General features: G+C 39.3%; 1 protein-coding gene across 1 annotated transcript in view; it reads right to left on the bottom strand.

Annotated features, from left to right (window-relative positions):
• Positions 1-365: 365 nt before the first annotated feature.
• FBN2 (fibrillin 2) overlaps positions 366-25,180 on the bottom strand; it is a 221,986-nt gene continuing 197,171 nt past the window's right edge. The window contains exons 51-65 of the mRNA NM_001278588.1: positions 25,014-25,079; positions 24,585-24,710; positions 23,879-23,998; positions 22,635-22,757; positions 22,056-22,187; positions 18,647-18,772; positions 16,917-17,123; positions 15,852-15,977; positions 14,119-14,241; positions 13,342-13,458; positions 12,612-12,740; positions 10,810-10,929; positions 5,621-5,852; positions 4,096-4,267; positions 366-2,280 (exon numbers count right to left, since the gene is read on the bottom strand). Of these exons, the coding sequence (NP_001265517.1) occupies positions 1,906-2,280; positions 4,096-4,267; positions 5,621-5,852; positions 10,810-10,929; positions 12,612-12,740; positions 13,342-13,458; positions 14,119-14,241; positions 15,852-15,977; positions 16,917-17,123; positions 18,647-18,772; positions 22,056-22,187; positions 22,635-22,757; positions 23,879-23,998; positions 24,585-24,710; positions 25,014-25,079 (2,294 nt within the window). The 3' untranslated portion in view covers positions 366-1,905. The remainder of the gene's footprint in view (positions 2,281-4,095; positions 4,268-5,620; positions 5,853-10,809; positions 10,930-12,611; positions 12,741-13,341; positions 13,459-14,118; positions 14,242-15,851; positions 15,978-16,916; positions 17,124-18,646; positions 18,773-22,055; positions 22,188-22,634; positions 22,758-23,878; positions 23,999-24,584; positions 24,711-25,013; positions 25,080-25,180) is intronic.

Here is a 25,180-nt window from a genome sequence, read left to right as displayed (position 1 = left end):
TCACTTCATCTTGGGTGCTTTAACACGATGGTACTCAAAGCACAGGTGAAGACGAAGTCAACAGAGTCTGAGGTCTCTAGGATGATGAGTCCTGGGCATCCTGGTAGTCCTTAGTGTCCACACAGAGGTGAACAATGAACTGCCGTGACTATGTCCTTCTGTTTGAGTACCACCTCAAATCGTGAATTGTCAGTTGAACACTCCCGCTTGTTTTGTGTCATAGACTTGACAGCAGTCCCTTGATTTCTTGTAAAAAATGTGCCTGGCTCTCCTTCTGATACTTTCATACAGGTCCCTCTAAGCAAAGCCTCCAGCCCACAAGCACAACAGGGGTTGCAGTCTCATAGAACTCACAGCCACAAAGCTACCCCAAAATAAGCTTTATTGCAAGAAAAGTGTCATATTTGATACACAGACCTACGGAAAACAAACAAAACCAAAAGCCGTAAGTTTTTCCTCACAAATACTTGATTACAAATGTACACTGTTTGTTTTGCTTTAGTTTATTAGGAAACAAAACAAAGTCCCGAACTGGATATGACCGGTGACTCATCTTTGGTCAGCTCAGGTGTGAGAGGAACAACCCAGAGCCTGCATGTGCTTTGGCCATTTCACATATGAGGTTTGCTCACTGGTCCAGGGACAGGTTCCTGGATCGAGAAGAATGCGGGGACGTACGCTTACTAGCACGTCCTAGTACAATATCTCTTTAAATGACTAAAAGCAAACTAAACATCAATTCATTGTACAAACATCTTTCATACACAATAGGCTATGATAAAAACGAGACATATGGTGTGTAACTACAGTATTAATGAAAATTCTAAAAAAAAAAAAGAAATGGATTAAAAAAAAAAAAAACATATATTCCTTGTCTGTACTGCATGGTTTGTTTGCACATATGGCAATCCTGAAATAGCTTGAATGTAATAAATGCACCATTAATCTAAGACAGCACCAAACACTACAGAACGCCAGGTGTTCCTCGCCGAAGGAACGGCAGTTCTTCAGCTGCCTACAGTACCACAAGTATGCAGCATGCCCTGGGTAAGAATGAGGTGTTGTGGGGAGCACATGTGCCTCCTTGAGGTTATGAGAAGGAAATACAGTACGGTTTGGCCTGCAATGCTACTGGTCTCACAAGCAGTCAAGGTATTTTGCTACAGTGGTTGTGCTTCATCCTCTGTTGCCTGGTGTGTCTGCTGACGTGAAGTATCATCACAGTGAGCTCCTCTGGCTTTGATCTCCTTTATATAGGATCTAATGACACATTGATTACTGCCCATTCAGCTCTGTGAGGCTGCCTTTAAAATAATCAGATGTGTACCAGTTGGACGACTGGCAGAAAACCAAAGGAAACATCTCTTGAATCTACTGAAAATTTTTTTTTTTTTTTAAAAAGCACCTCTAAAAGAAATAGCTCAAATTTATAAATCTAAAGAAAAACGAGTGAGTTTCCCTTTTTGTTTACATAGTTTGTTCATTTCTCCATATATTACTGCATTAAAAATAAATAAACATCTATATTTTTTTAATTAGCAACTATAGCAAAATACCCAAAGTGTTACAGACTGCTAACAGGAAAAAAAAAAAAAAAGCTCACATTATTTTTGTGCATTTAGTGCCATATGCTGATCTCTTGAATATTTAGTTTTTTAATATACTTTAAAGTGAAGTTATATAAAAAATACAGTAACCACGGTTGCCTTTGTACTCAAATCTTTGGCCACACCAGAGTCTACATTATCCCTCCCTGTGAGGGTCAACATTCTGAAGTCTGAGACAGGGAGGAAAGAAACAAAAGTCTTTTTTTTCTTTCCTCTTTAAAACTAGTCATTGATTTCTCAGAGGCTTCTGAAGGCTGGCTGTGCAGGGATTTGAGCCTGGAACCAAGTCTGCAAGGGGTTAATAGAGTTGAATCTGCAGCCTCATTCTGAGAGCCTCCCCCAGCTCCCCTAGGAGGTAGTCATCTTCATTGCTGTCTTCCAGTTTCTTAAGCTCCTTTTTCTTGTAGAGAGGGACGCTAGTGATTTCCAGTGTGTACATGCCAGGCACGAGCTTCCTCTTGGCTGTGTGCAAGTAGCTGAGCCCATTCCTTTGGTGGATGCGGAAGACGCCATCGTCATTCCCCTGGGAGATGACATAGCGGATGTGGTTGTTGAGCGGCTCGATGGCCGGCATGAATTCTACGATGTGCTCCTTCGCACCAAGGCCGGAGACGTTAAACTTCATCATCACCGGGCTGTCCATGTCGACGCTCTCCAGGCTGATCTGTTTAACCTGGAAGAAGAGCAGGAAAACCGTGTGGGAAGAGCTTTGACAGCACAAACCGAGGACTTACAGGAACCGGCTATCAGAGGGATGCAGCCACAGTGACATACTGTCTCTGCCTGTCTGCTTGCAACTTACCCTCAGCTGGGAGAAAAGGTCACTTCCGCCGAGTGTGCCCTGTAAATCTTTAGGACTGTTCCCACACCTTGTCCAGGTAAAGTTACAGGGCTGAGCTGATGGGGGGCACTCATATTTCAAGTTTTTTTGGGGGGTTTATGAAATATCATACTTATTAATAAACAAGAGACAATTTAGGAAACAATGGTAATTTTTTTGTTGTTGGAGTTAAAATGAGAAGTGCAGCTGTTTTAACTCTGCTTAGAGGGATCTTCACTCTGAAAGCCCAGGTAGATTTTCTGGCCACAAACCACATGTGAATGTGTTTTCTGGGAGCTGTCAGTGCAGGGGGAGCGAACTCCAGAGTCATCAGGGCTCAGGTTTGAACCAGCTTTGGTTAAAAGCCAATGGGGCAGGGCCCAGATACACCAAGTCTCTCTCTGTCAAATGTACAGGAGGTTTAAGAACGCTATTTCAGTAAGACAGGGGCAAAAAAAAATCAATGCTTTGAGTGGGCACCTGCCAAGAACTTGGGGACCGTGGTACCGAGGTGCCCACTTCAGCATGCAGCCCCCTAGAATCACAACGGGAGGGTTTTACAAGCAGAATTTCTGGATCTGTAGTTTGGCTTACTTAATGAATAGCTCAGTTGCCATATTTAAACATCAGCTAGGTACCTTAATCTATTTAAGGTAAATGTAATGCTGGCCTATGTACGATTATAAAACAGAACCAGAGATTTTGTGGCTAGAGAAGTCTCGTCTTATAAATTTCTGAGGCCCAGAAAACTGAAGCAAGTTGCCCAATGCACCCAGCCAGTTAGTTGCTGACTAGGTGTTTTGATGGGGAATTCTGCAGTGGCACTAACTGATGAGATGGTCTGCCTGATCTCTGGGGGAAAACACCTCCAGATACTGGGTATTATTTGGAGAACAGGCATCAATGTTTATGCCAGGCACCGTTTCAGAAGCTTCACAGTAATCGCTCCATTAATCTTCTTGCCAGCCTTTGGAGGTAAATATTTTTATTCCCATTTTAACAGGTGAAGAAATTGAGGTAGAGAGAGGCTAAGTAAATACGCTCTGTGTAACATGGGTAGTAAGTACAGAGGGTCAGGGAATAAATTCAAAACCAAGAATCTGTGGCCGACCCATTTAACCACTGTGCTAAATACCACAAACAGAAAGAAATAGCAGCAGCAGCAGCAGCAGGCAATTCAGATTTTCAGCTTCTTACAAAATACAAGTTATCTGGAGATAAATCTTTTATGGAAGCAACACCTATCTTATAAATGTCACAAAATGTGACACGTGGTTGGCTTACCTACTGAAAATTAAGATCAGCCTAGTATACTATATATGTATACAACAGAACTGGACAGATTCACAATAATTTCATTTTTTGAATCATTTCAAAGTAGTTATTTCCTGGAAGGACATCTTATTACCTCCTGGCACAAGTCAAAAATGCCAACATGTGGTCTGAAACTATGAATCTTAAAGCCCCCCAGTCCTTTCTGAATTAAAAACACCACTAATTTTAACTTACTTGTCTCTGCCATAGTTTGTACATTAACTAAGCTGATGAATTTCACGAGGTGGAGGTTTAGCTCCACTGAGGCTGAAACCTACATAAAAGTTTACTGCAATAGGGTACGTGACTCCATATGGAAAAAATCTGGTGACAAAATAAAGTGAAGTTACTCACAGCAATGTGTTTGGGTTCATGAATACTTCTCTTCTGTCTGTTGTCTTTCTTAGAGTAGCCGTTGATTTTGCACTCATAACACGCTTCCGGGGACAGAGCATTCTCTTCGTCTACTTCTGTATCCATCGATAGGTACTGCCCTTTGTTAAATCCCATTCCTGAGACGCAGTGGCTATTTGCAACAAGATGCAAATTGATGTTAGACTTCATCATAACTCTATTGTTTTCCAGAGGTAGAGCAGAGGTTTTTCCAAAATAAGAAACCCACAAAGCAAACCCTAAGATCATAAACATAAAAACCTAATAGACTTGGTAACTTTACTTTAGCACTTAATGCATGAGATTCTCCTTTATTTTAAACAGCAAAATTCTTCCAAGAGTGAGCCCCAAGTTTCCCCAATTTTCAATCCTGATTAGACTGAAGCACTCTGTGTAATTAAATCAAGATGGTAAAAGTCAAGTATGAATTTTCAGAGTGTTAGAAGTTCTGTTGATTCCAAAACCTGAAGCCTACATCTGCTGCTTACCAACTGAGCTTGCTGAACTCCTATTTTGATTAATGAAAGAGTTAGCGAGCTGACACTAAATGACCCTTGTCTACACCAAGATTTCTGTTTCAAGTATTATTATGTACCCACGGTGGACATATTAATCCAACAACCCTCAGTGTCTGACTCACACACTGTTCCTTCTGGGGAAGATGACTCCTAAATTCCCATCTTCTGGGCTGTGGAGTGCTGGCTTCTGTGAAGGAGGGAGGCAGGTGGCCAGCACCTCAGCTAATAGGACTTGAGACGGCTGCACTTGGGAAAGGGGACTAGCTGAAGGGACCCAGCCTTGTGGAGACAGTGTCACACCAACCAGGCATGTCCTCTCTGTGCAGCAAAACGCCAGATGAGCAAAGAGAGGGACAGCTCCTTCCTCATGGAGCACAGGGCTGTGCTTAATCATTCAGTCGTGTTCCACTCTTTGTGACCCCATGGACTATAGCCTGCCAGGCTCCTCTGTCCATGGGATTCTCCAGGCAAGAATACCGGAGTGGGTTGCCTTGCCCTCCTCCAGGAGAGCTTTCTGACTCTGGGATTGAATCCTCATCTCCTGCATTGCAGGCGGATTCTTTACCCACTGAGCCATCTGAGCCACTAGCACAGGGCTAGTACCTGCCAAAATTCATGTAAGACACTGGGCGAAGCCATTTCCATTTGTATCTCTTAGCCCAGGTGTCTTTGATAACACAGGAGCCATAGTATCTTTAAACATCTGCTGTCTCTGACCTTAAGGGATTTATTCAGGCCATTGTAAAACACCAGAGAATGATACCCATATACAAGTTCGAGTCCAATGCTCACCACAAAGCAGGGAATCCACATGCCTTCCTGGAGCTTCTTCCTCCCATACCTAAATGCTCTGATCAATGCTTTTCCCTAGCCAGCTTTTAATCGCCATTTACCTTCCCCCAGTGCCAGGTGGCCAGGCACTGGACCCTGCTCACTTTCCCATGTGTGGGGGAGGTGGAGGGTCTTACCCCTGTCCCACTCTGTAGTACCCAGGTGGGCAGCCGCAGAGGTAGCCCCCTTCTGTGTTGGAGCAGCCGTAATTGCATGGGTTCTTGGAAGATGAGCACTCATTCACGTCGTGGCAGGCACTGGAGAACTGGTCGAAGGAGAACCCGGAGGGGCAGGCGCACTTGTAGCTTCCCAGGGTGTTATAGCAGGAAGCAGAGCCACAGGCATTGGGATTGGAGCATTCATTCTCGTCTGAGAACATAAAGCAAGAGACTTTTACAAGTGGAGGGGAGGGCAGTGGGGCAAAGAAGAGCCCCAGTATCAAATATCTATGATTTTACAGGGGAAGTAGCTTTAGAACCATATTTTTAAATGTTTACCATGATGGTTGATTTGCAAAGCATATGATATTAAAAAAAAACAAAAACAAGACCTGACAAATTCCCCTAAAATTATGGCTTAAACAAAAGCTTCCCCATGCTTTTATATTATGTTTGTACTAGGTTTTCCTGAATACTCTGGCAGCCTTTGGGCACAGATATTTGCAGTCTGACTACTGAGTAACTCTTCTAATCACTTTTCAGAAGGTTACTTCAAAAGTCTATGCCTCAGACAGACTCACAAGGACAGAAAGTAGATGAGTAGTTGCCAGGAGCTGTGGGGAGGGAGAAACGGAGAATGACTTCTAAGGGGTATTGAGCTTCTTTTCGGGGTGGAGATGTTGTGTTGCCGATGGTGGTACACTGCTGTGAGAATATACTTAAAAACCACTGAACCGGACATTGTAAAAGCTGAATTTTATGGTATGTGAATTATATTTCAATTTTTAAAAAGCCTCAATTTATATCTGTATTTTTTATCCATTCTCCTAGCAATTTCCAAAGCATTCATTATATACATGGAGAGAAAAGTATATTAAAAAATCGAAATATCCTAAATGAAAATAACTGAGATAAACATTAATTGAACCTCATACACTTTTAACTCTACTTGAGAACCTATCATGTACATACTTTGCCTTCTGATGTGGGTCTGCACCAAGCCATCAGCTGACATGGGTTTTACTTTTAATGACTGACACTACACAATAAATGCCTGACAGTAAGATAATTTCAGGTTAATACTTTCAGCTACTCTTATCATTTTTACAAAATCAAAGTTTGACTGTGCTTTTAACTTTGGAGATGACAATTTTGCTCTTAACTGTCTGGTTGATACCTAGTCTGCAGCTTGACCCCCATGGGCTTCATCATCATCCCAATTTCACCCTGGGCACCAGTCATGTCTGGTCCATGGAATTCTTTCAGATTCTTGTGACTGTACTAGAGCGTAGTGTTTTTACCAAATACATGACAAGTCCGTGTTTCAGCTCACGTGGGGAAACAGGCCCATTTGCAATTAGGTGTGCCCTTGGGACACAGCAGTTAGAGCCAAGTGCTTATCTGCAGTAGCTCAGGGAGATTATGGAGGATGCACATGGAGTCTCGCTGGAAAGGCCTCTCACACAGGAAATTATACTTCATTAACTACGGTACAGAGGTTGTTGAAAAGGCCAAAATTATTAGGCACATTTCTGTCTCATGAGTACAGTTTAGGAATTAAACCAAACTGCCAAATACAGCATTCTTAATCACTGGATATGAATTACCATATGATTACCTAATATGGACAAATTCTCAGCCTTCATTTCACAGGAAGAAAGTATATGAATAAATTCTTAATAAGTAAGCTTGCTGTTGTTGCTCAGTTGCTAAGTCGTGTCCAACTCTTTGCAACCCCATGGATTGTAGCTGCCAGGTTCCTCTGTCCATGGGGTTCTCCCAGCAAGAATACTGGAGTGGGCTGCCATTTCCTCCTCCAGGGGATCTTCCCAGACCAGGGATCAAACCTGCTACTTATGACATAAATATAACTACTATTTTATTTCTATATATCAAAGACTTGGAATTCTGCCTCAAAGGTTCATCTGCTTTTATAATTAAATCTGACACTAGTTTTATATGTGGTGTTTCTCTCCTGATAGAGAATGTGAGTTAGGTTATAGTCTAACAAAATGATCCTGCCATGAGCATAGTATTAGATATTGTGTTAAAGTGGAAAAATTACCAAGAAAGGCAATTAATTGAATAAACTGCATTTAAAGATACCACTGACAAGAACATTTTTATATAGTTAAAACTTCTGGAGGCACCATGACAGATGTCATATTTATATCCTATAAATGTATGCCATAGCATAATTTTATAGGCGTAGGTAATCTGACTTTGAAAATATGTTCCGGTTTGAAACATACTTTGAGCTGACTCAAGTCTCACTAAACCATGTTCAAATTATTTTGAAAAGAACATACAAGGAACTAGAGGTTGCTAACACCAAGTAAACCAAAGCTTCATATATTAAGATGTAATCATATTCAGGAGAAGGCAATGGCACCCCACTCCAGTACTCTTGCCTGGAAAACCCCATGGATGAAGGAGCCTGCTAGGCTGCAGTCCATGGGATCGCTGAGGGTCGGACACGACTGAGCGACTTCACTTTCACTTTTCACTTTCATGCATTGGAGAAGGAAATGGCAACCCACTGCAGTGTTCTTGCCTGGAGAATCCCAGGGACGGGGGAGCCTGGTGGGCTGCCGTCTATGGGGTCGCACAGAGTCGGACACGACTGAAGTGACTTAGCAGTTAGCAATCATATTCAAATGTTAGTAATATTATCTTATTTTCAATTTAGAATAATTATAATGCTTGCATATTACTTAGGAACACATGGGAATGTTCCTAAATCTGTACAATCTATGTATCAGAATGTTATATGTGTTCTGTGGTACCTGGCTGAACACTTCTTAAAGTATCCATTTGAATTTAAAACGTTTTCAGTACTAACACTTCAAAAGCTGTCATTTTTCTTACACTGGCAGCAGTATTAACATCATTGCAGGGTTATAACTTACTATTACTTAAATTATCTGATGCACTGTTTGTGCCCATTTACAAGGGGACCCCAGTTACATCTGTCTGAGGTACTTCATGGGATATTCCTTCTTCAATCATATGAATAACAAGATATTCATACTCATAGTGACAGATAAAAATGATTTGTGGCTTTTTGATTTGCATTTTGTTATAATGTTGCTATTTTGCTAACTTGTTGCTTTTATTAGTTCCTGATGGTTGTTTGATTCTATTACTGAAATATATTTGAGTTATAGTTCTAATGTTCTGTGAGTTCAAAATTGCAAGAGAGTTAGATTTTATTAGGATGAGCTGGATTGCTCAACCCCGCAAAGAAAAATTTCTAATCTTTCAAAATAAATCCCTGCTTTGTCTTGCTTATCCAGAGGCTTGCTGCTTAGAGGTGCCCATTTTAGCAGAGCAAGCTAACATTTATTCTTACAGTTGGGGTATCTGCTTATGTATCTTCAGTTTTTAATTCATCTCTGAAACCACATATCCCTCTGTCGATGGGGGTCTCTGCTGATTAGAAGGCCCACTGGCTTCTGGCTGGATCCAAGTGTGAATTGCTCTGGGGTGACCGCCTCGCATAAGTGACTACTCCAAGGATCCCACCAAGAACGACTTGGGTACACCACACAGCCCTGACTTTAAGTCAGACCATATTCGGTGAAGACCTGTGTGTCTATTTTCACACTTAAATGCTTACAGGCAGAAATTCCAGGAAACTTAAAAACTCAGAAATTGAGTTGATCCTCCATGCACATTCCAATTTCTACTTATGATTACTTTAAAAACAAGAATTTTATTTAAACTGATACATGTGAAGTATTACAGATCATTCTTCTGCTTTAAGTTCTGTAGAAGTAACCAAGAAGTCCATGGTATTAACTGAATAGAGGGGTGGGCCTTGCATTTTATAAACAACACAATATAATAAAAATCATTTTGAACTCTTATAATAGTTACCTAAAAAAGGACCATTTCCTATGTTCTGAAGTGTCCCTACACTTTATCTGTTTATGAATCAATAAATTGGGGCATAATAACTTCTGCAACATTTTTTTTCTATGAAGAGAAAAGAAGTAAACTGAACTTATGAAGTCATTTGATCGACAGCCTAAGTCATCATTTTGATAATCCTTTCAAACTCTATCCATAACTTCCACATCATCACTGGTTTTCGCATTTCCCCCATGAGTGTGTGTTCCTGGTGTGGCTAAGCATCTGTCTTTGGCCTGGCACAAAGCCACAGCAGAGCTGCACCAACTTTCAGAGTTGCTTTCCCACCTCTGAAATTTGTCTTGATTTTCTCAATTCACTAAACTGTCATTAGAAATTTCTTTTGAGAAGATCATCACGGATAAAATCAAATTAATTCACTTAGTGGCTCCCTGAGAGTAAAATACTTGAAATACACGTGGGGTAATTTCAATCACTACAGAGAAACAGGAAGCAACCTGCTGTTTCTCAGCAGGCCCACTGTTCCCCCTTCTGCTCAAGCTGTGCCCCATCTACTGTCACACTGTGTACGATGCCGCGTCTAGGAAGGGCATTCAATGGAGCCAAGAAATTAGGCATATGCTAAGTCAGCTGGCTATTCAAGTAGAGAGTAATGTTCTCTTCGATCAAACTCTCCTTAAGAGAATTGCCATGACTCTATCAGCGCAAGAAAGACAGTTGAGTGTCTACAGATTTTATTTTACAAACACTTTTTTTGTCTGGCATTTTCAACAGAATTTGCTCTAACTAGTTACTTTTTCTACCTTAAAATTCATTATACCCCCTTCATTAAATATGTGACTGGAGAGCAGAGACAAATGGTGCTCATTAATTTGATCTGATTCCTGTTAGATTTATATGAGCAGATAGATGGGTAACCCTTCAACCCCAAATCTAAAGTCACTAAATTACTGATTAAAAAAAAAGCCTTTGACCTTAGCAAATGAAGATGATATGAGTCTTGACATCATCTTCAGGAACTTAAAATTATCAGCTAGCAGAAAATTAAAATTATCAAAGCTCTGAGTTACCTTTTAGGTACTTAACATTTTAAAGTACATTATGTATATTTTCAAATACACACAAGTATACAAAGTAGCTTAATAGATTCCCATGCATCAGTCCTAAGTACTGGTTATTTAAGTTCTAGGGTTTAAAGGCTACACTGAAAATGACCATCTTTATTGCTCATTTGTTTTACTAAAAGATAGTTTAAGGCAAGAAAAGCAGATGCCATGTAACAAGCGCGTGCTCACCAACACACTGATTCCACTGGTAATGCTGAATATACCCTTGCGGGCAGCCACACCTATAGCCTCCCAGGATGTTCTGGCAGCCATGCTGGCACCTATGGTTTCCATCACATTCATCAACATCTGTAAAAACAAGCCCGGCAAGATTTTCATCACCTTTCTTCTATTATTCTTAAATGTACTCCAAACACAACACGGGGTAACTATTATCAGAGGAACAAACAAACAAGACACACCGAGGGGCTGTGATTTTTTCCAAGTCACATGGTTATTAAGTCAGTGGTGGTACAGTGAATGGCTCTGAGATAAGAAACCACATCATTCTTATGCTATCCACCAGCCATGCCACGTCAGTGCTCTAAATAATATCTTAATTTCAGCAAATCAGCCATAGCAACCACAAATGTTGTGCATTTTGGATGGATTAACTACATATGGTATGATTTATTTGGTAAATGATATAAATATATTTGCATCACATATTCCAGTAAGTTCAAAAGTGATTGACATGTTAATTCTCATTTTCGGGAAAATACAAGCATTACAGAAATACCTAAAGAATTATAATGGTTGGGAATGCAAAAAATTTTATTACTATTTGAGATTAATTAGATGCAAGTTTAAAGTATTTAAATACATTATTTTTAGACATGATATAGTATTATGACACATATGGAATAATTTCTTTGTTCATACATGCATACTCTTCTGGAATGACAACTGAGGCTTTAAAATTTACCCATAAAAAGAGAAATGAAATTGGCACGTCTGATATATGTGTAACAAATTTTATATGGATAATTAATAAATTGTATCTTATGTAGATAGTCACAAGCTGAACTCACACATGGCAACCAGCTGTAGGCTCAGAATACTTTCAAAGTCTCAATGACTTCAAATACAAAATATTAAAATAGAAATTTTTCAGTTGAATTTTTTTTGGTTGAAGATTAGATACATGTAAAAGTCCTGTAGTTCTCAGACTATATTAAAACCTGTAAATATATTTCTAGAGTTCAAAATCATGTATTCGTAAGAATAATTAATTCAAGGGTGACTAAAATCAATAAAGATGTAAATTGCACTAGTATATAAAATATAAAGGGGAAGTACATGCTCTCAGAACCTCTGGCATGAGTATTTTGTAAAAGCTACCAATCGTAGTATATTTATCTCATATTCTAGAACTTGCAATGAAAATACTGAAGAACAGTATTTTATTGGCCACAGGCAAATTCTTATTTTATTCCCACTTAAATTTTCCCTTGGATTTAACAGGAAATATCTATTGTGATGAAGACTTTATAGGAAACACTCTTCATAGAAAAGACAGGGAACTGGGACTCTCAGACAAATAAAACCGCCATCAGTTTTCCCCAGCGCTTTCTGTTCATCTGCCCAGTTCCCTACAACTTGTTCTTTGTCTTACACTTAACATTTATACATTTTATATTCAAGTATCATGGAATAGACATCAGACTTTTTTCTGGTTTACTCATATACTACTGCAGCTAAATTAGGTACAGGAATTCATTTTCAGTTAAATTCTTTTTTTAGATCAGTAACTAGGTAAACAGTTATTTCAAAAGCCCATGTGTACTCACAGAATTTTTGTTTCATCACATTAAGGTTTTCCTCTGTCCCCGAAATGATATATGAACATTTATAAACAAAAAAAAATCAACTTCTGGGTTTTACTTTGTTAATCTTTGTTGTTTGAGATGATCTCAATTTCTCATTGAGTGGCTTAGACATTAAAACAGTTTGCTGTATTAGAATAAGAATATTTAAATAAATAAACTCACCTTCACAGTTCAGTCCAGTAGCATCAAGAGAGAACCCTCTTTGGCATTCGCAGCTGAAACTTCCAGGGGTGTTTTGACAGATTCCCTTTGCTCCACAAAGTGAAGGCTGGGACCCACATTCATTGTTGTCTAGCAGAGGACAAAAGGGAAAGAGTGTCTGGCTTTCTAATTATTATAGGATTCAAATTTTACTACATGAAGTAAAAAGTAAGGTATGAAAGCCTAAGTTTCACAATGCGAAAACAGAGTTTACAGAAAAGTATGCCACTATTCATGGTCATATTAAAGACAAAAATGGTCAGAAAGAAGTGTATTTCAAGAGATTGAAAATCAGAGCATATTTTGGATCAAATGAGGACATGGTTTTTGATAGCACAGACTGAAAGTTAAGGTTAAGACCTGTGTGTCTTCTGACATTAAAAAATCCCAACATGTTCATTAGCATGCTTTAAATTACAGTGAGCCTTTTACTCATGTTTTATCTGAGCACGCATTATATTTAAAATGCAATATAAAGGCGCTGCTTGGAATACACCTACTGTGCATGTGCTTGGACTACACAGGACTACTATGCTTGGATATTGTTCTTGTGAAAAAATAAATTATTAACAACATTTTAAAACCACTAATTATGAGGGACTGATTTTAATGTACGTACTACCATTTTTAACTACAGTTTTAGGCTTCTACTAGTAGTGTGCAGAACTTCCCTTTTGTAGTTTTGTCTTACCAATACAAGCAGTGTGATGCTGTGTGAAACCAGGTGGACATTTACAGGTAAAACCTCCCAGAGTGTTGACACACAGGAACTGGCAATTGTGCTGTTTGGTTTGACATTCATCAAGGTCTGCAATGAAAGACAAGCCAGTGAAAATCCGAGCAGAGTTATCTGGCTGTGCTTCCCTTCTCATGAAGCCACAGAGAGGTATGCATGTTCTACCAGGAGTATTTTGTCTAGATTTTTGTTGGAAGCTTTATAGATTTCCATATGCATAAGGCAAGGAGGTTTTTTTTCCACATACTTAAGCAGCGTAAATACTATGAGCTACTAAGACAAGACGGCTAAGGTGATATATAACAAAAATTTTTTTAAAACAAAAAGCTGAAAGGATGAATTATAGTGATGTTCATGAGCTGTTTTCAAAGCTAGTATTCAAAGGTTAAAATACTTGTATTTGATGCACCATTGAGTACATGGCTGGCTACTTAATCCTATTAAGTCAAAGTGAAAATTGCTCAGTTGTGTCTGACGCTTTGCGACCCTATGGACTATACAGTCCATGGAATTCTCCAGGTCAAAACACTGGAGTGGGTAGCCTTTCCCTTCTTCAAGGGATTTTCCTGTCCCAGGGATCAAACCCGGGTCTTCTGTATTGCAGGCAGATTCTTTACCATCTGAGTCACAAGGGGAGCCACAGTAAAAAGTGAGGCACATGGCCTGATCTCCGATAAGCTGATTCTGAATCTGAAAAAAAGGAGAGGGTCACACATATAGACTCCTCATCACCTTTGCAGGTCTTCCCGTCCTCCTGCAGGACGTAGCCCCGGGGACACGAGCACTGGTAACTCCCCTCTGTGTTCTTGCAGATGAAGTTGCACGGTTTTGGGGACTGCGAACATTCGTCGAGATCTGAGTAAAAGTGATGTGAGGATTAAATTACTGGTTAGAAGGAACGACCAGTCTCTTTCCTCCCTCCATATTCTCACTCACTGTTTTCTTCTTCAACTTAAAATGGAAAATAGCCAGAGAGAAATGAGGCACAGAACAATTTTCTCTAAAGTAATTTACCGGTTTAACTTTGTCAGGTGATTCTTGGGCAAATATTGAAATATCCAGACAACTGGGTTCAAAAAAAGACACTAGATTTTTTAGATTGGTGTTCTTCGGTTTACAGTTTGAGAATCATAAACCTGAAGGTTAGAGTTTCTTCTCTTTGACATGCAGATGTGGCGGATGTTCTCAGTCTCTGAGCTGACACTTCCCCAGGAATTGTTTGGCATCACAGATTGTGTGGGAGACCTTCCACTTCGCCTTCCAGCTGCAGTCCTTACCCGGGTCCACCCTGTTCTCGGGCCCAGGAGGCTGAACTGCACACAGACACCATTAGCAGGCCCTCCTGCCCTCTGTCTTCAGTCTGGTCCTTAATTCCTCGCAAGATGGGCTGAAGCTGACTGAGTCATGGGGTCAGAGGTCACGGGTGCTCTAAAGGCAGGCCTCTGGGAACAATTTTCTCCATCTTCTAGGTTTCAGTAATCCTTCCCTCTTATCTTTGGCCCAGAGGTGGAACAGCCCCAGAACTCAGCACTAGTCCTAGCATTTTCTGCTTACATCTTTATACACTGTCCTTTTGTTAAAAAAACAAGTCTCCTTAAACTGTCCTCATTTCAATATGCCACCCTTTTTTCTGCTAGGACTCTGACAGCAAACCATCTCCACTTCCCCTATAAAAGACATTGATTGATGCCCAAAGAATGTTAAAAGCTCGTGACTGATAGCCTAGTTTCTATTACTATCTTGCCCAAACAAGTGAGTTGAATGCTTACTAAGATTTAGGTTGGTTCTTCTTAACCTTTTCATGCCAGATGTGCTTGTTATCAAAACAAGTTGATATTAAGCTGATGAACTATGAAGGAGAAAAGATTTTTTTTCTTTAATGAAAACTAAATATTTTGGAAAGACTCAATAGCACCAAGCTACCACCCCTTCCTTGGATGAGACAGTAAAATAAATTAGAAAAAGAGATTGTAAAAGTGTAGAAGGTTTTCTGTATTGAGATTGCTTTGCAACTGGAAATTTTAGATGATGATGCTTAATTGGTATATTTTATGCAAAAATAACTACAACGAGAAACAAGCAAAAAGCATTCTCTCCATATGCAAAAACATACTTTCACAATCAAAAGTCCTGGTCTTTCATTAAAAAATGACAAAACAAACGTGCCTCTATACATTTTAAACTAAATGTAAAATGTTGAAAGTATATTTTTTTAAGTAATTTTAATGTTTCCCTAACTTTACAGACTGTTTGATAAATCTAATAGTTCTATGTCTCACATTACTAGACAAGGCCTTGGACAACTCCAGTGATATTAAGAACCGCACTAATGAAAGGAATAGCATCACTTTAGCAAAATGTACAATCCAAACACCATAATAAAGATATTCTACTGACAGTAAAGGACTTGCAGAAAACAGCAGGTAACGACCACTCAGACGCAGAGATGCCTTGTCTTTCCTTACCTACGCACGAGGTTCCGCTGATGTCTGTGGTGTAGCCAACCTTACAGAAACACCGGAAGGAGCCCATGGTATTGATGCACTGACCACTGGTGCAGAGATTTGGCATGACTTTACATTCGTCAATATCTGTGTACCAGAAACCCCAAGGCAAAACCAAACAGAAGTCAATATAGATGCAAGAATAAAACCGGTTAGAAACTAAAAGAAATTAAGGAATTGACAGATAACCAAAATCCAACGTTCGTAACTGTGCTGGTGTACTTTTTCATCATTCAACAGAGTGGCAACATAGAAGGAAGAAATAAGGAAAGAATCTGAAGTGATAGGAAGAGACAAACATAAGGAAGGCTATGCTGAAAGCCCCTCTGGAGTCTATTTGTTCTGCAATCTAAGCATGAATTTTTTGGGGGGACTCTATCAATAGAAAGCTACCCTTCTGAAGTTCCACTAATTTGGAATTAGTGATGGTATTCCATGGATTGGCTTTAAATTCAGTTGCATTAGATCCTAAGAAAGGGTTTCATTAGCAATGTAATCAAGCGTAAGATCTAGAATCTGTATAGTAATAGAGGAAAATGTTATTTTTAGGACATTAGCATATTGGTTGTACCAAAAAACCTGGAAACTATTAATCATGTGTGAGTCCTGCTGGTTTGTAAATAAGCTGCAAACAGAATGAGTTCCTGTGCACAAACAAAGAAGCGACCTTTACTTAAATGAAGCACGCATAGCTTGTGGGTTGCAGATGGCCTCTGGGATCAGACAGATACATTCCATTCCTTGTTCCAACCTTTAAAAAGGCTGTGATCTTGGGGACATTTATTTATCGTTACTTAAGCTTCGTGCTTCAGTTTCTGTCTGCTAAAATAGGAATAATTAAGAGATTCTATCTCTTAGATTTGATACGAAGATTATGCCTCTTAAAGCTGCTGAAGCATTAGTTAAAAGCATATACGACCACACACATATACACATATATTTTAGCCATTATCCTATTTCCTTCAAATTAACGTGAATTAACATGCACTGTGTTGATAACATGCATGGATTTCCTCAACTCCTTACCTCTTCCATCAGTGGTATAGCCTGGGCCATGAGGACATATCTTTTTGTACTGTGCAGTTCCAGGGAGTGGGCAGAGCTCACACTGATGACCCCAGCCTCGCCCCCCGTCGCAGCAGCATTCTGACTTTGTGACAAGGTTACGGCTGCTGGATGCCATCTGACACATGGTCTGCAACACCTCTGCAAAGCAGAGGCCCTGGCGATTGTCTGAAATGACAATGTAGTTAAAAAGCACAAGTGTCAAGGGACTGACACTTCGTTATCTGGGTCTTCACGTTAAAAAGGACAATCAATGTTTTCCTTCATAACAATACTTAAAAAAAAATCCATTTATTTTGGTGGTGCTGGGTCTTAGTTGTAGCATACAGCATCTTTAGCTACCACATGTGGACTCTGAGTTGTGGCGTGTGGGATCTAGTTCCTCAGCCAGGGACTGAACCTGGGCCCCCTGCAACTGGCAGGGAGGAGTCTTAGCCACTGGACCACCAGGGCAATTCCATAGCAATACCTTTTGAAAGGTTAAATATTCTTTTATGTGAAGAGTCACATTGCTTAAGACAATGATTAGAAAGTTCTGTTGGAGGTTCACTTCACAGTGCTCTTTAGCAACAGTTTATTACATTTAATAACTGATACTAAAGAAAGAGAGGTGAGTTTTTTCTTCTTTTCCTCAGCAGCTAAGTGACAGTAAACTACCATTCCTATAGAATCCAACTGAAAGGAAAAATCAAAGAAAAATACTTCCCTTTAAGTAAGCAAATGAGAACAGGATTTGTTTTTGAAAAGCAAATTCTGGACTATGTTATCATCTTGGTACGTATTCAATCTAATCTCCTGTATTTTAGACATCTAAAAGACTGTTTAAACATTGGATTAAGTAGTTTTTTTAATTATTATAAATAAAGGGATTTCACTGATATAAGCTGGCAAAGAGATCTTTAATGGGGTTTTAAGAACCATCCTAATGAACTGTTAGTAATATGGACAGAAAAGTACGCTTTCTATGTAGGTCAGCTTTTCTATTTCCTGATGAAGATCTAGATTGAAGATAATAATAAACAAAATATGTTTTCATGACTAATAATTTCCTAGGATTTGAAGCAGATGACATCATTCTGAGAACAATCTGATGTAGCTGAAATGTGCTGTTTTTGCCTCAAAGCCCATGAGGAGTGCTATTTCTCTGCCTTAAATTTGACTACTTCATACTTTTACACCTGCTCATAATTAACTAAACAGTTTATGATATATGCATTTTATCATTAAAATGCCTGAGACTTATATTTTCCACAAGAAAATGTTTTGTAAAACACTTTTCTGTATCATAAAATAAAAATTAACTCTCACTGCATTTTTGAAATGTGGCATTTTCTTTAATATCATTAATATAGCAAAACTTACCTCACATAGCAAATATTTTCTTTTGGAATTAAATCATTTCCTGATGTAAGTTTTACTAGAGTCACATTTTCCGTAGTGCTTAATTAATCTTAATTTTGGAAAGACTACTTAAGATGGTTATTTACATTAAGCATGGATGTATGTACTACACACACGTGTATAAATACATCATTTTAATAGATGTCTATCTTCAGGAAGAGGTACATGGATTACTCAGATTGGGGGATCTATTTTGCAGACAAGGATATATATATAGAACTCTTCTGTGATTACATCACAAAACACATGCTTTATTCACCAAGTAAAATATACTCTGTTTATCAACTTACCAAGGCACTCAGTGCCAGAAGAGCTGGACTGAAAGCCTTCATTACACTCACATCTATAGCTCCCAATAGTGTTAACACAACGCCCGTTTTCACAGATTCCTGGTTTGGTCCTGCATTCATTTTCATCTTTAGAAAAACAAATAATATGAGTCATGAATAGACTGTAAAGTTTATCATTTACAAACATTTATCTTCTAATGGTTTATATCTTGCTTAAACCTTCTTCATCAAAATGCTAATATGATAGAATACTAATTTATATTTAAATTTATAGTATTATATTAAAAATATTACATTTAAATTTATCATATTTAAATTTACCTCATCCTCTTGCCTGGGAAGTCCCATGGACAGAGGAGCCTGGTAAGCTACAGTCCATGGGGTCGCAAAGAGTCGGACACGACTGAGCTATTTTACTTACTTACATCCTTCCAAGATAGGCTCTAGGTTAACAAAGTGTTCCCCCCCACCCTCAGCTGCTTTTCTCTTTCTCTCTTCCACTTTTCAGGGAAGAGGTGATGCTTGATGGATAATTGGAAAAGTGGCTCCATAAAGGATTACTGACGGGGAGTAAGTAAAGAACTTTGGGAAAGAAGATACCAATTCATGTGACATGAAAGAGAGGCTGAGGGCTGAGCAGTGGCAGGTGTGAGGGAGAGGTGGAGAGCAGGGTGAAGGGCACTCAGGCCAGGGATAAAGGACAAGCTCCTCCACTGACTTGAGTGAAAATCACAGGAGCCATGCAGGGGGTTAGGGCAGCTAGAGAAGAAGGAATTTAGATAGTACTGCTCTTTTGGTTTCTGACAAATAAATATATCAGAACAAAACTGTTACATTCAAATTCCCACATCTTTACTTGCATTAATTTGACATTTTGTAAATTTTGTTTGAGGTATGTTTCAAATCAATGTTGTCAGAGGCATGAGCTGCTAAGTCACTTCAGTCATGTCCAACTCCGTGTGACCCCATAGACGGCAGCCCACCAGGCTCCCCTGTCCCTGGGATTCTCCAGGCAAGAACACTGGAGTGGGTTGCCATTTCCTTCTCCAATGCATGAAAGTGAAAAGTGAAAGTGAAGTCACTCAGTCGTGTCCGACTCTTTGTGACCCCATGGACTGCAGCCCACCAGGCTCCTCCATCCATGGGATTTTCCAGGCAAGAGTACTGGAGTGGGCTGCCATTGCCCTCTCCGATGAGAGCTCATGACAAATCCCTTTGATGAATTTCTCCTTTCATCTTTATGCTTTTTAATCTTTAATTTATTAATATTTATTTTGCATGCACTTGCTTTTCATCAACATTTGCCTTGGATATCTTGTTCCACCCCTTTATCTTCCATCTATCTTACATTTTGATTTGGTACATGTCTTGTAAAAAGTACCAAGCTGCACTTTTAAAAGAATATTTAAAAGTACATTTGCCTTTTAACCAGAAATTTAAACTGTTTCTATCTATGGTGATTACTGATATGTTCGGAGTCTTGTCACTTTATACTGTTTAATATTTAGCAGGCTACTTGTCCCCTTCTCTTAATATTTCTTCAGTTCAGTTCAGTCGCTCAGTCGTGTCCAACTCTTTGCGACCCCATGAATCGCAGCACGCCAGGCCTTCCTGTCCATCACCAACTCCCGGAGTTCACCCAGACTCACGTCCATCGAGTCAGTGATACCATCCAGCCATCTCATCCTCCGTCATCCCCTTCTCCTCCTGCCCTCAATCCCTCCCAGCATCAGTCTTTTCCAATGAGTCAACTCTTCGCATGAGGTGGCCAAAGTACTGGAGTTTCAGCTTTAGCATCATTCCTTCCAAAAATCCCAGGGCTGATCTCCTTCAGAATGGACTGGTTGGATCTCCTTGCAGTCCAAGGGACTCTCAAGAGTCTTCTCCAACACCACAGTTCAAAAGCATCAATTCTTTGGCGCTCAGCCTTCTTCACAGTCCAACTCTCACATCCATACATGACCACAGGAAAAACCATAGCCTTGACTAGACGGACCTTTGTTGGCAAAGTAATGTCTCTGCTTTTGAATATGCTATCTAGGTTGGTCATAACTGTCCTTCCAAGGAGTAAGCGTCTTTTAATTTCATGGCTGCAGTCACCATCTGCAGTGATTCTGGAGCCCAAAAAAATAAAGTCTGACACTGTTTCCACTGTTTCCCCATCTATTTCCCATGAAGTGATGGGACCAGATGCCATGATCTTCGTTTTCTTAGGTTAGTCTAATTTTTTCTCTGTGCTACTGTCATCCCCAACTCATGTCTAGAAGTTGTAATCTTCTATTCTTCCAGTGGTAGCCATGAGACAACTTCAACACACTGTTAATGAACAGTTCTCTATTAAATCAAGAAGTATCTGTTTCAATAGCTTCTGGCCATAGTAAGTACCCTTGGCATGAGTTTACTCCTTTCTTCTCTCTCCTTGTGCTACCTGCCATGCTGACACGGTCTAGAAATTTTGGTTTGTCGTATTTCTTTTATGAAACACCAGCATTTATTTAAACCATATAATCAGGGTTACTGGTTTCTTGGCTTATCATTGCTTCCTCTTGAATTAACTTTAAAAAATATATTGGAGGATACAGTTTGGAATAAGATAAAGAGGGTATGTGGGTGATAAGTATTCTAAAACGCATTTCTGACAATGTGATATTTTTGTTTTATCACTAGATTGAATATAAAGTTTTAGTTGAAAATTATTTTCCCTTAGAATGCCCTGAAAACATTGCTGATCCACTGTTTTATTTTACCCACTGTTAATTGCCACTTGTAGGAAATCTGGTTTTGCTCCCTGGGAAGCTTTAAGAATTCTCACTTTGCTCCTAGCGTTCTGACACTATGTTTTTTCTTGTTAAAGGTATTTTTTTTCTTTTAGGAAACTTTCTGCATACATTTTAAAGTATATACAAAAGTATTAAACTAATTTATGGATTTAAAAAATTGTAGTGTTTCTTGTTTCTAGAATATGAGGGTTTAAGTCCGTCTTTGTGATCTAATCCTATCCTAATGCTGTTATCTTTATTTTGATTAGTGTTTCAGTTGTCTCCTTTGAATTCAAAGTGCATGACAGAAATGCATCTAAAAAGATCTGATTGCTACAAATCTTACATTTATTTTCTTTCTTTTTAAAAAATTTTTCCTGACAATGCACAATGTTGGAAAACTTCTCATGTTGAGCATAAGATTTTCCAAGTTGCTACAGAAATCAATTAATGATAGAAAAGATTAATAATATTTTACCTTCTGCATATATTGTATTAGGAACTGAACAGATTCTTGCAGTTTTTGATCTCTTTGGCTATTTGCACAGAAAACAAAACACCGTATTTTCCACTGTGATAACTGAAGTTCATATGTTTCTGACTGGGGGTAGGAGTGTTAAGCAAGCAGCCACCGTCCTGTACAACCTTACCCACACAGCCTTCTCCGTCAGGCCTGCGGGCCATCCCAGGCGGGCAGATGCACATGAAGGTGCCAATCAGATTCTTGCACATCATGCCCCTCGATTCACAGTCATGCAGCCCTTCAGCACATTCATCCAGGTCTAGAGAATATGTGCAATAGGAAAAACAGAAGAATAAGACAAATTCATGAACAGGGTATATCATGCTTGAGTATTTTGAAGTCATACTTTTGGTCTTCTGGCTTTTAACATGTAATCTTCTTATGCCACAGAGAAAGGAGCCCAGTCTCAACTGTTGGCTATATTCTAGAGTTATAAAAATTTCAGCACTGGTCATCAAGATAAAAAGTTTAGGGAAGGGCTATCTTTGCTTTAGTAAGAGCTCGAGAATGTGACATCTTTATTTTTGACTTGACTGGACAGACTATCAAGTATCTTGTTATCTAGATACGGAAATCTACCAGCAATGCTGTAAAGAATATATTTCTGCACAGCTCTACAAGAAGACAGCTGAGAGCTACAAAATCATTAAAATATATTTCTGGCATCACAAATAATGAGCTGATCCTTCCTGGTCTGGGGCCTTACCTTTGCACATCTTCTGGTCTTCCCTGAGGGCATAGCCAATTGGGCACGTGCATTCATAGGACCCGAAGGTGTTCATGCAGCGGAAAGCACACAGCAGTGGGTTCTGGGCACACTCATTGATATCTGATCAAGGAAACAGACAGGCATGCGCTCAGCCTAGAGTTCTAATTACTCGCTTAAATAAACACTGATGTATTTATTTGGCAGTCACACAGAAAGTAATAGGATAACAGAACTTCCGTTTCTGGTAAGGAGAACTGGGCACCTAACTCATCCTCCAACAAATAACAACTATAAACTCTGAAATACGAAAAACAGAAAAATAAGACAAATTCACGAACAGGCTGTCATTGAGTATTCTGAAGTCATACTTTTGGTCTTCTGGCTCTTAACATTTAATCTTCTTATGCAACAGAGAAAGGAGGTATTTTGTATTTTGTATTTATCTGAAATAAATATAAAAACAACACCTGAAGTGGTTTCTAGCAGTGCATTAAAACTCAGTAAACACCTGGCAAAGTAGAGGTGCTCAGTTTTTTGTTTTTTTTTTTTCCCCTGTGGATCATATCAGTCCTGGCACAGTAGCATCTGGCAGCTAAATCTCCAATAGGAACTCTCTGAGCTTCTGTCCCGAGAAATCAGGGGAGGGAACCTTGGGGCAACCAAGGCTGCTGAAAAGTGTGGAGGAATCCCAGAAATGAGAGGGCCAGAGGGGGAGAAATACCTCTTTCATTTTTTTGCATAAACTCAGCAGAAGTTGCTGACTTAACCATGCCATGTGTGGGCCAAAATCAAAGAAGCTGGCCACTAAGCTTTAAAGAGAAGAATTTAAACGTGACCCACTGTCTTCCACAGGCCTGACAGTCCACTTTATGTAAATTAACTGCCTGCTAAAACAAGGGCATCAATATTCTCTGAAATAATGTAACTGATTCCTGAAGGTATCAGTCACAATACCCAGCACATAATCCAAAATTAACCAACAGACTGAGGAACCAGGAAAATGTGACCTAATCTCAAGGGAAAAAATAAGCAATAGATGCCAATTCTGAGAGGGTGGAGATGCTGGATTATCAGACAAGGGCTACAGAGTAGCTTTTGTAACTATGCTCATTGTGGTAAAGGAACATATGTTTGTGATGAATATAATCATCAGTAGAACATAAGAACAATATAAAAAAAAAAGCTGAGGCATTAAAAACTCTTTCTATATCAAGAAGAAATAATAGTAAAGTATCACTTGCCTTCACAATTCATCATGGGCCCTGGCTCAAAGCCCTCATTGCAGTTGCATTCGAAACTCCCAATAACGTTGGTGCACGTCCCATTTCCACATGGGTTGCCAATTGAACATTCATCAGTATCTGAAAAAGGATAAGAAAGTGACACAAACTGTGGAGGGCTTAGTTTAATAAAAATATGCCCACGAAAATCCATCTGGCCCTCACACGTGTCCCAGATCTGTGCAGGGCACACATGACTCTTGCACCCCTCGCCCTTGGTCATGGCTGGCCAGCCTTTACGCAGGGCAGAGAACCCCGAGGGTCAAGTGTGAAATGCTCTGAACTTTCAGACAGCTGTGCTTGCCCTAAAAAAAGAAAAAAAATCACAAACCCAGGGAGGTATGTGATCTTCTGCTAAAAGAGCAGAAGTGGAAAGTCATAAAGTAAAATAGACCTCTTTCCCAGTTAGTGGTTTTGGCAGCTGTAAAGCTCTAGACACATCAGAGTTTGTATATCTGGTTGAAGGCAGAGATTGGGCAACTCGCTCCATCTTCAAATAAACCCATGTTGCTGGAAAATGTAGAATGGGAGAAGAAAAAGCAGTATGGCTACTTATCTTGGCTTTGTAAATCCCACTGCCTCCCAGAGTGCCCGAGAGACCTTTTGCTGAATATAAGAAAGAAAAAAACCTTACAAGTGTGAAATGTGGCACTAACTCAGCACTTACCCACACAGCGCACTCCAGTGTAATCAAGGTTGTAACCCATTGGACATTCACAGCGAAAAGACCCATCTGTGTTGATACACTGACCGTTTGAACAAATTCCTGGGCTCTCAAGACATTCATTAACATCTAAAATACAAAATCATCCATGAACTTTCTTATATAAAAAGATATGCCAAAACTGCATGTATCTATTCAAAAGAGGCTTAAAAGTGTTAAAACATATGAGCATTTCTTTTATCAGAGAAACGTGTATTTCATATGCTGCAACATAGTCTTATGATGTAGTGCATATGATACACTATAAATATCATATATGTGCATTAAATGCAATACAATATATGTTATACAGTAAAAACAGCATGATTATAAAACAAATGTACAATATTGTATTTACATGAGACTACGAAAATAAAATATATTAAACCACACCTTCACGGGTATCATGAAGACTAGGAACAGTTCCGTGGCCATAGGGACACAAATCCTGGAATGCCACTGCAGAGAAAAAGACAAATTCCCGATTATCAAAGAGTCACAAACATCAGAAAACTTAAGAACTGATTAATGATATACATAAAATTAGACTTATTTTTCCT

This window comes from Bos taurus, chromosome 7 (assembly GCF_002263795.3).
Source record: "Bos taurus isolate L1 Dominette 01449 registration number 42190680 breed Hereford chromosome 7, ARS-UCD2.0, whole genome shotgun sequence".
Lineage (NCBI taxonomy): Eukaryota > Metazoa > Chordata > Mammalia > Artiodactyla > Bovidae > Bos > Bos taurus.
The sequence above is the reverse complement of the archived record's forward strand: the minus strand, read 5'-3'. Positions and strand labels throughout refer to the sequence as shown.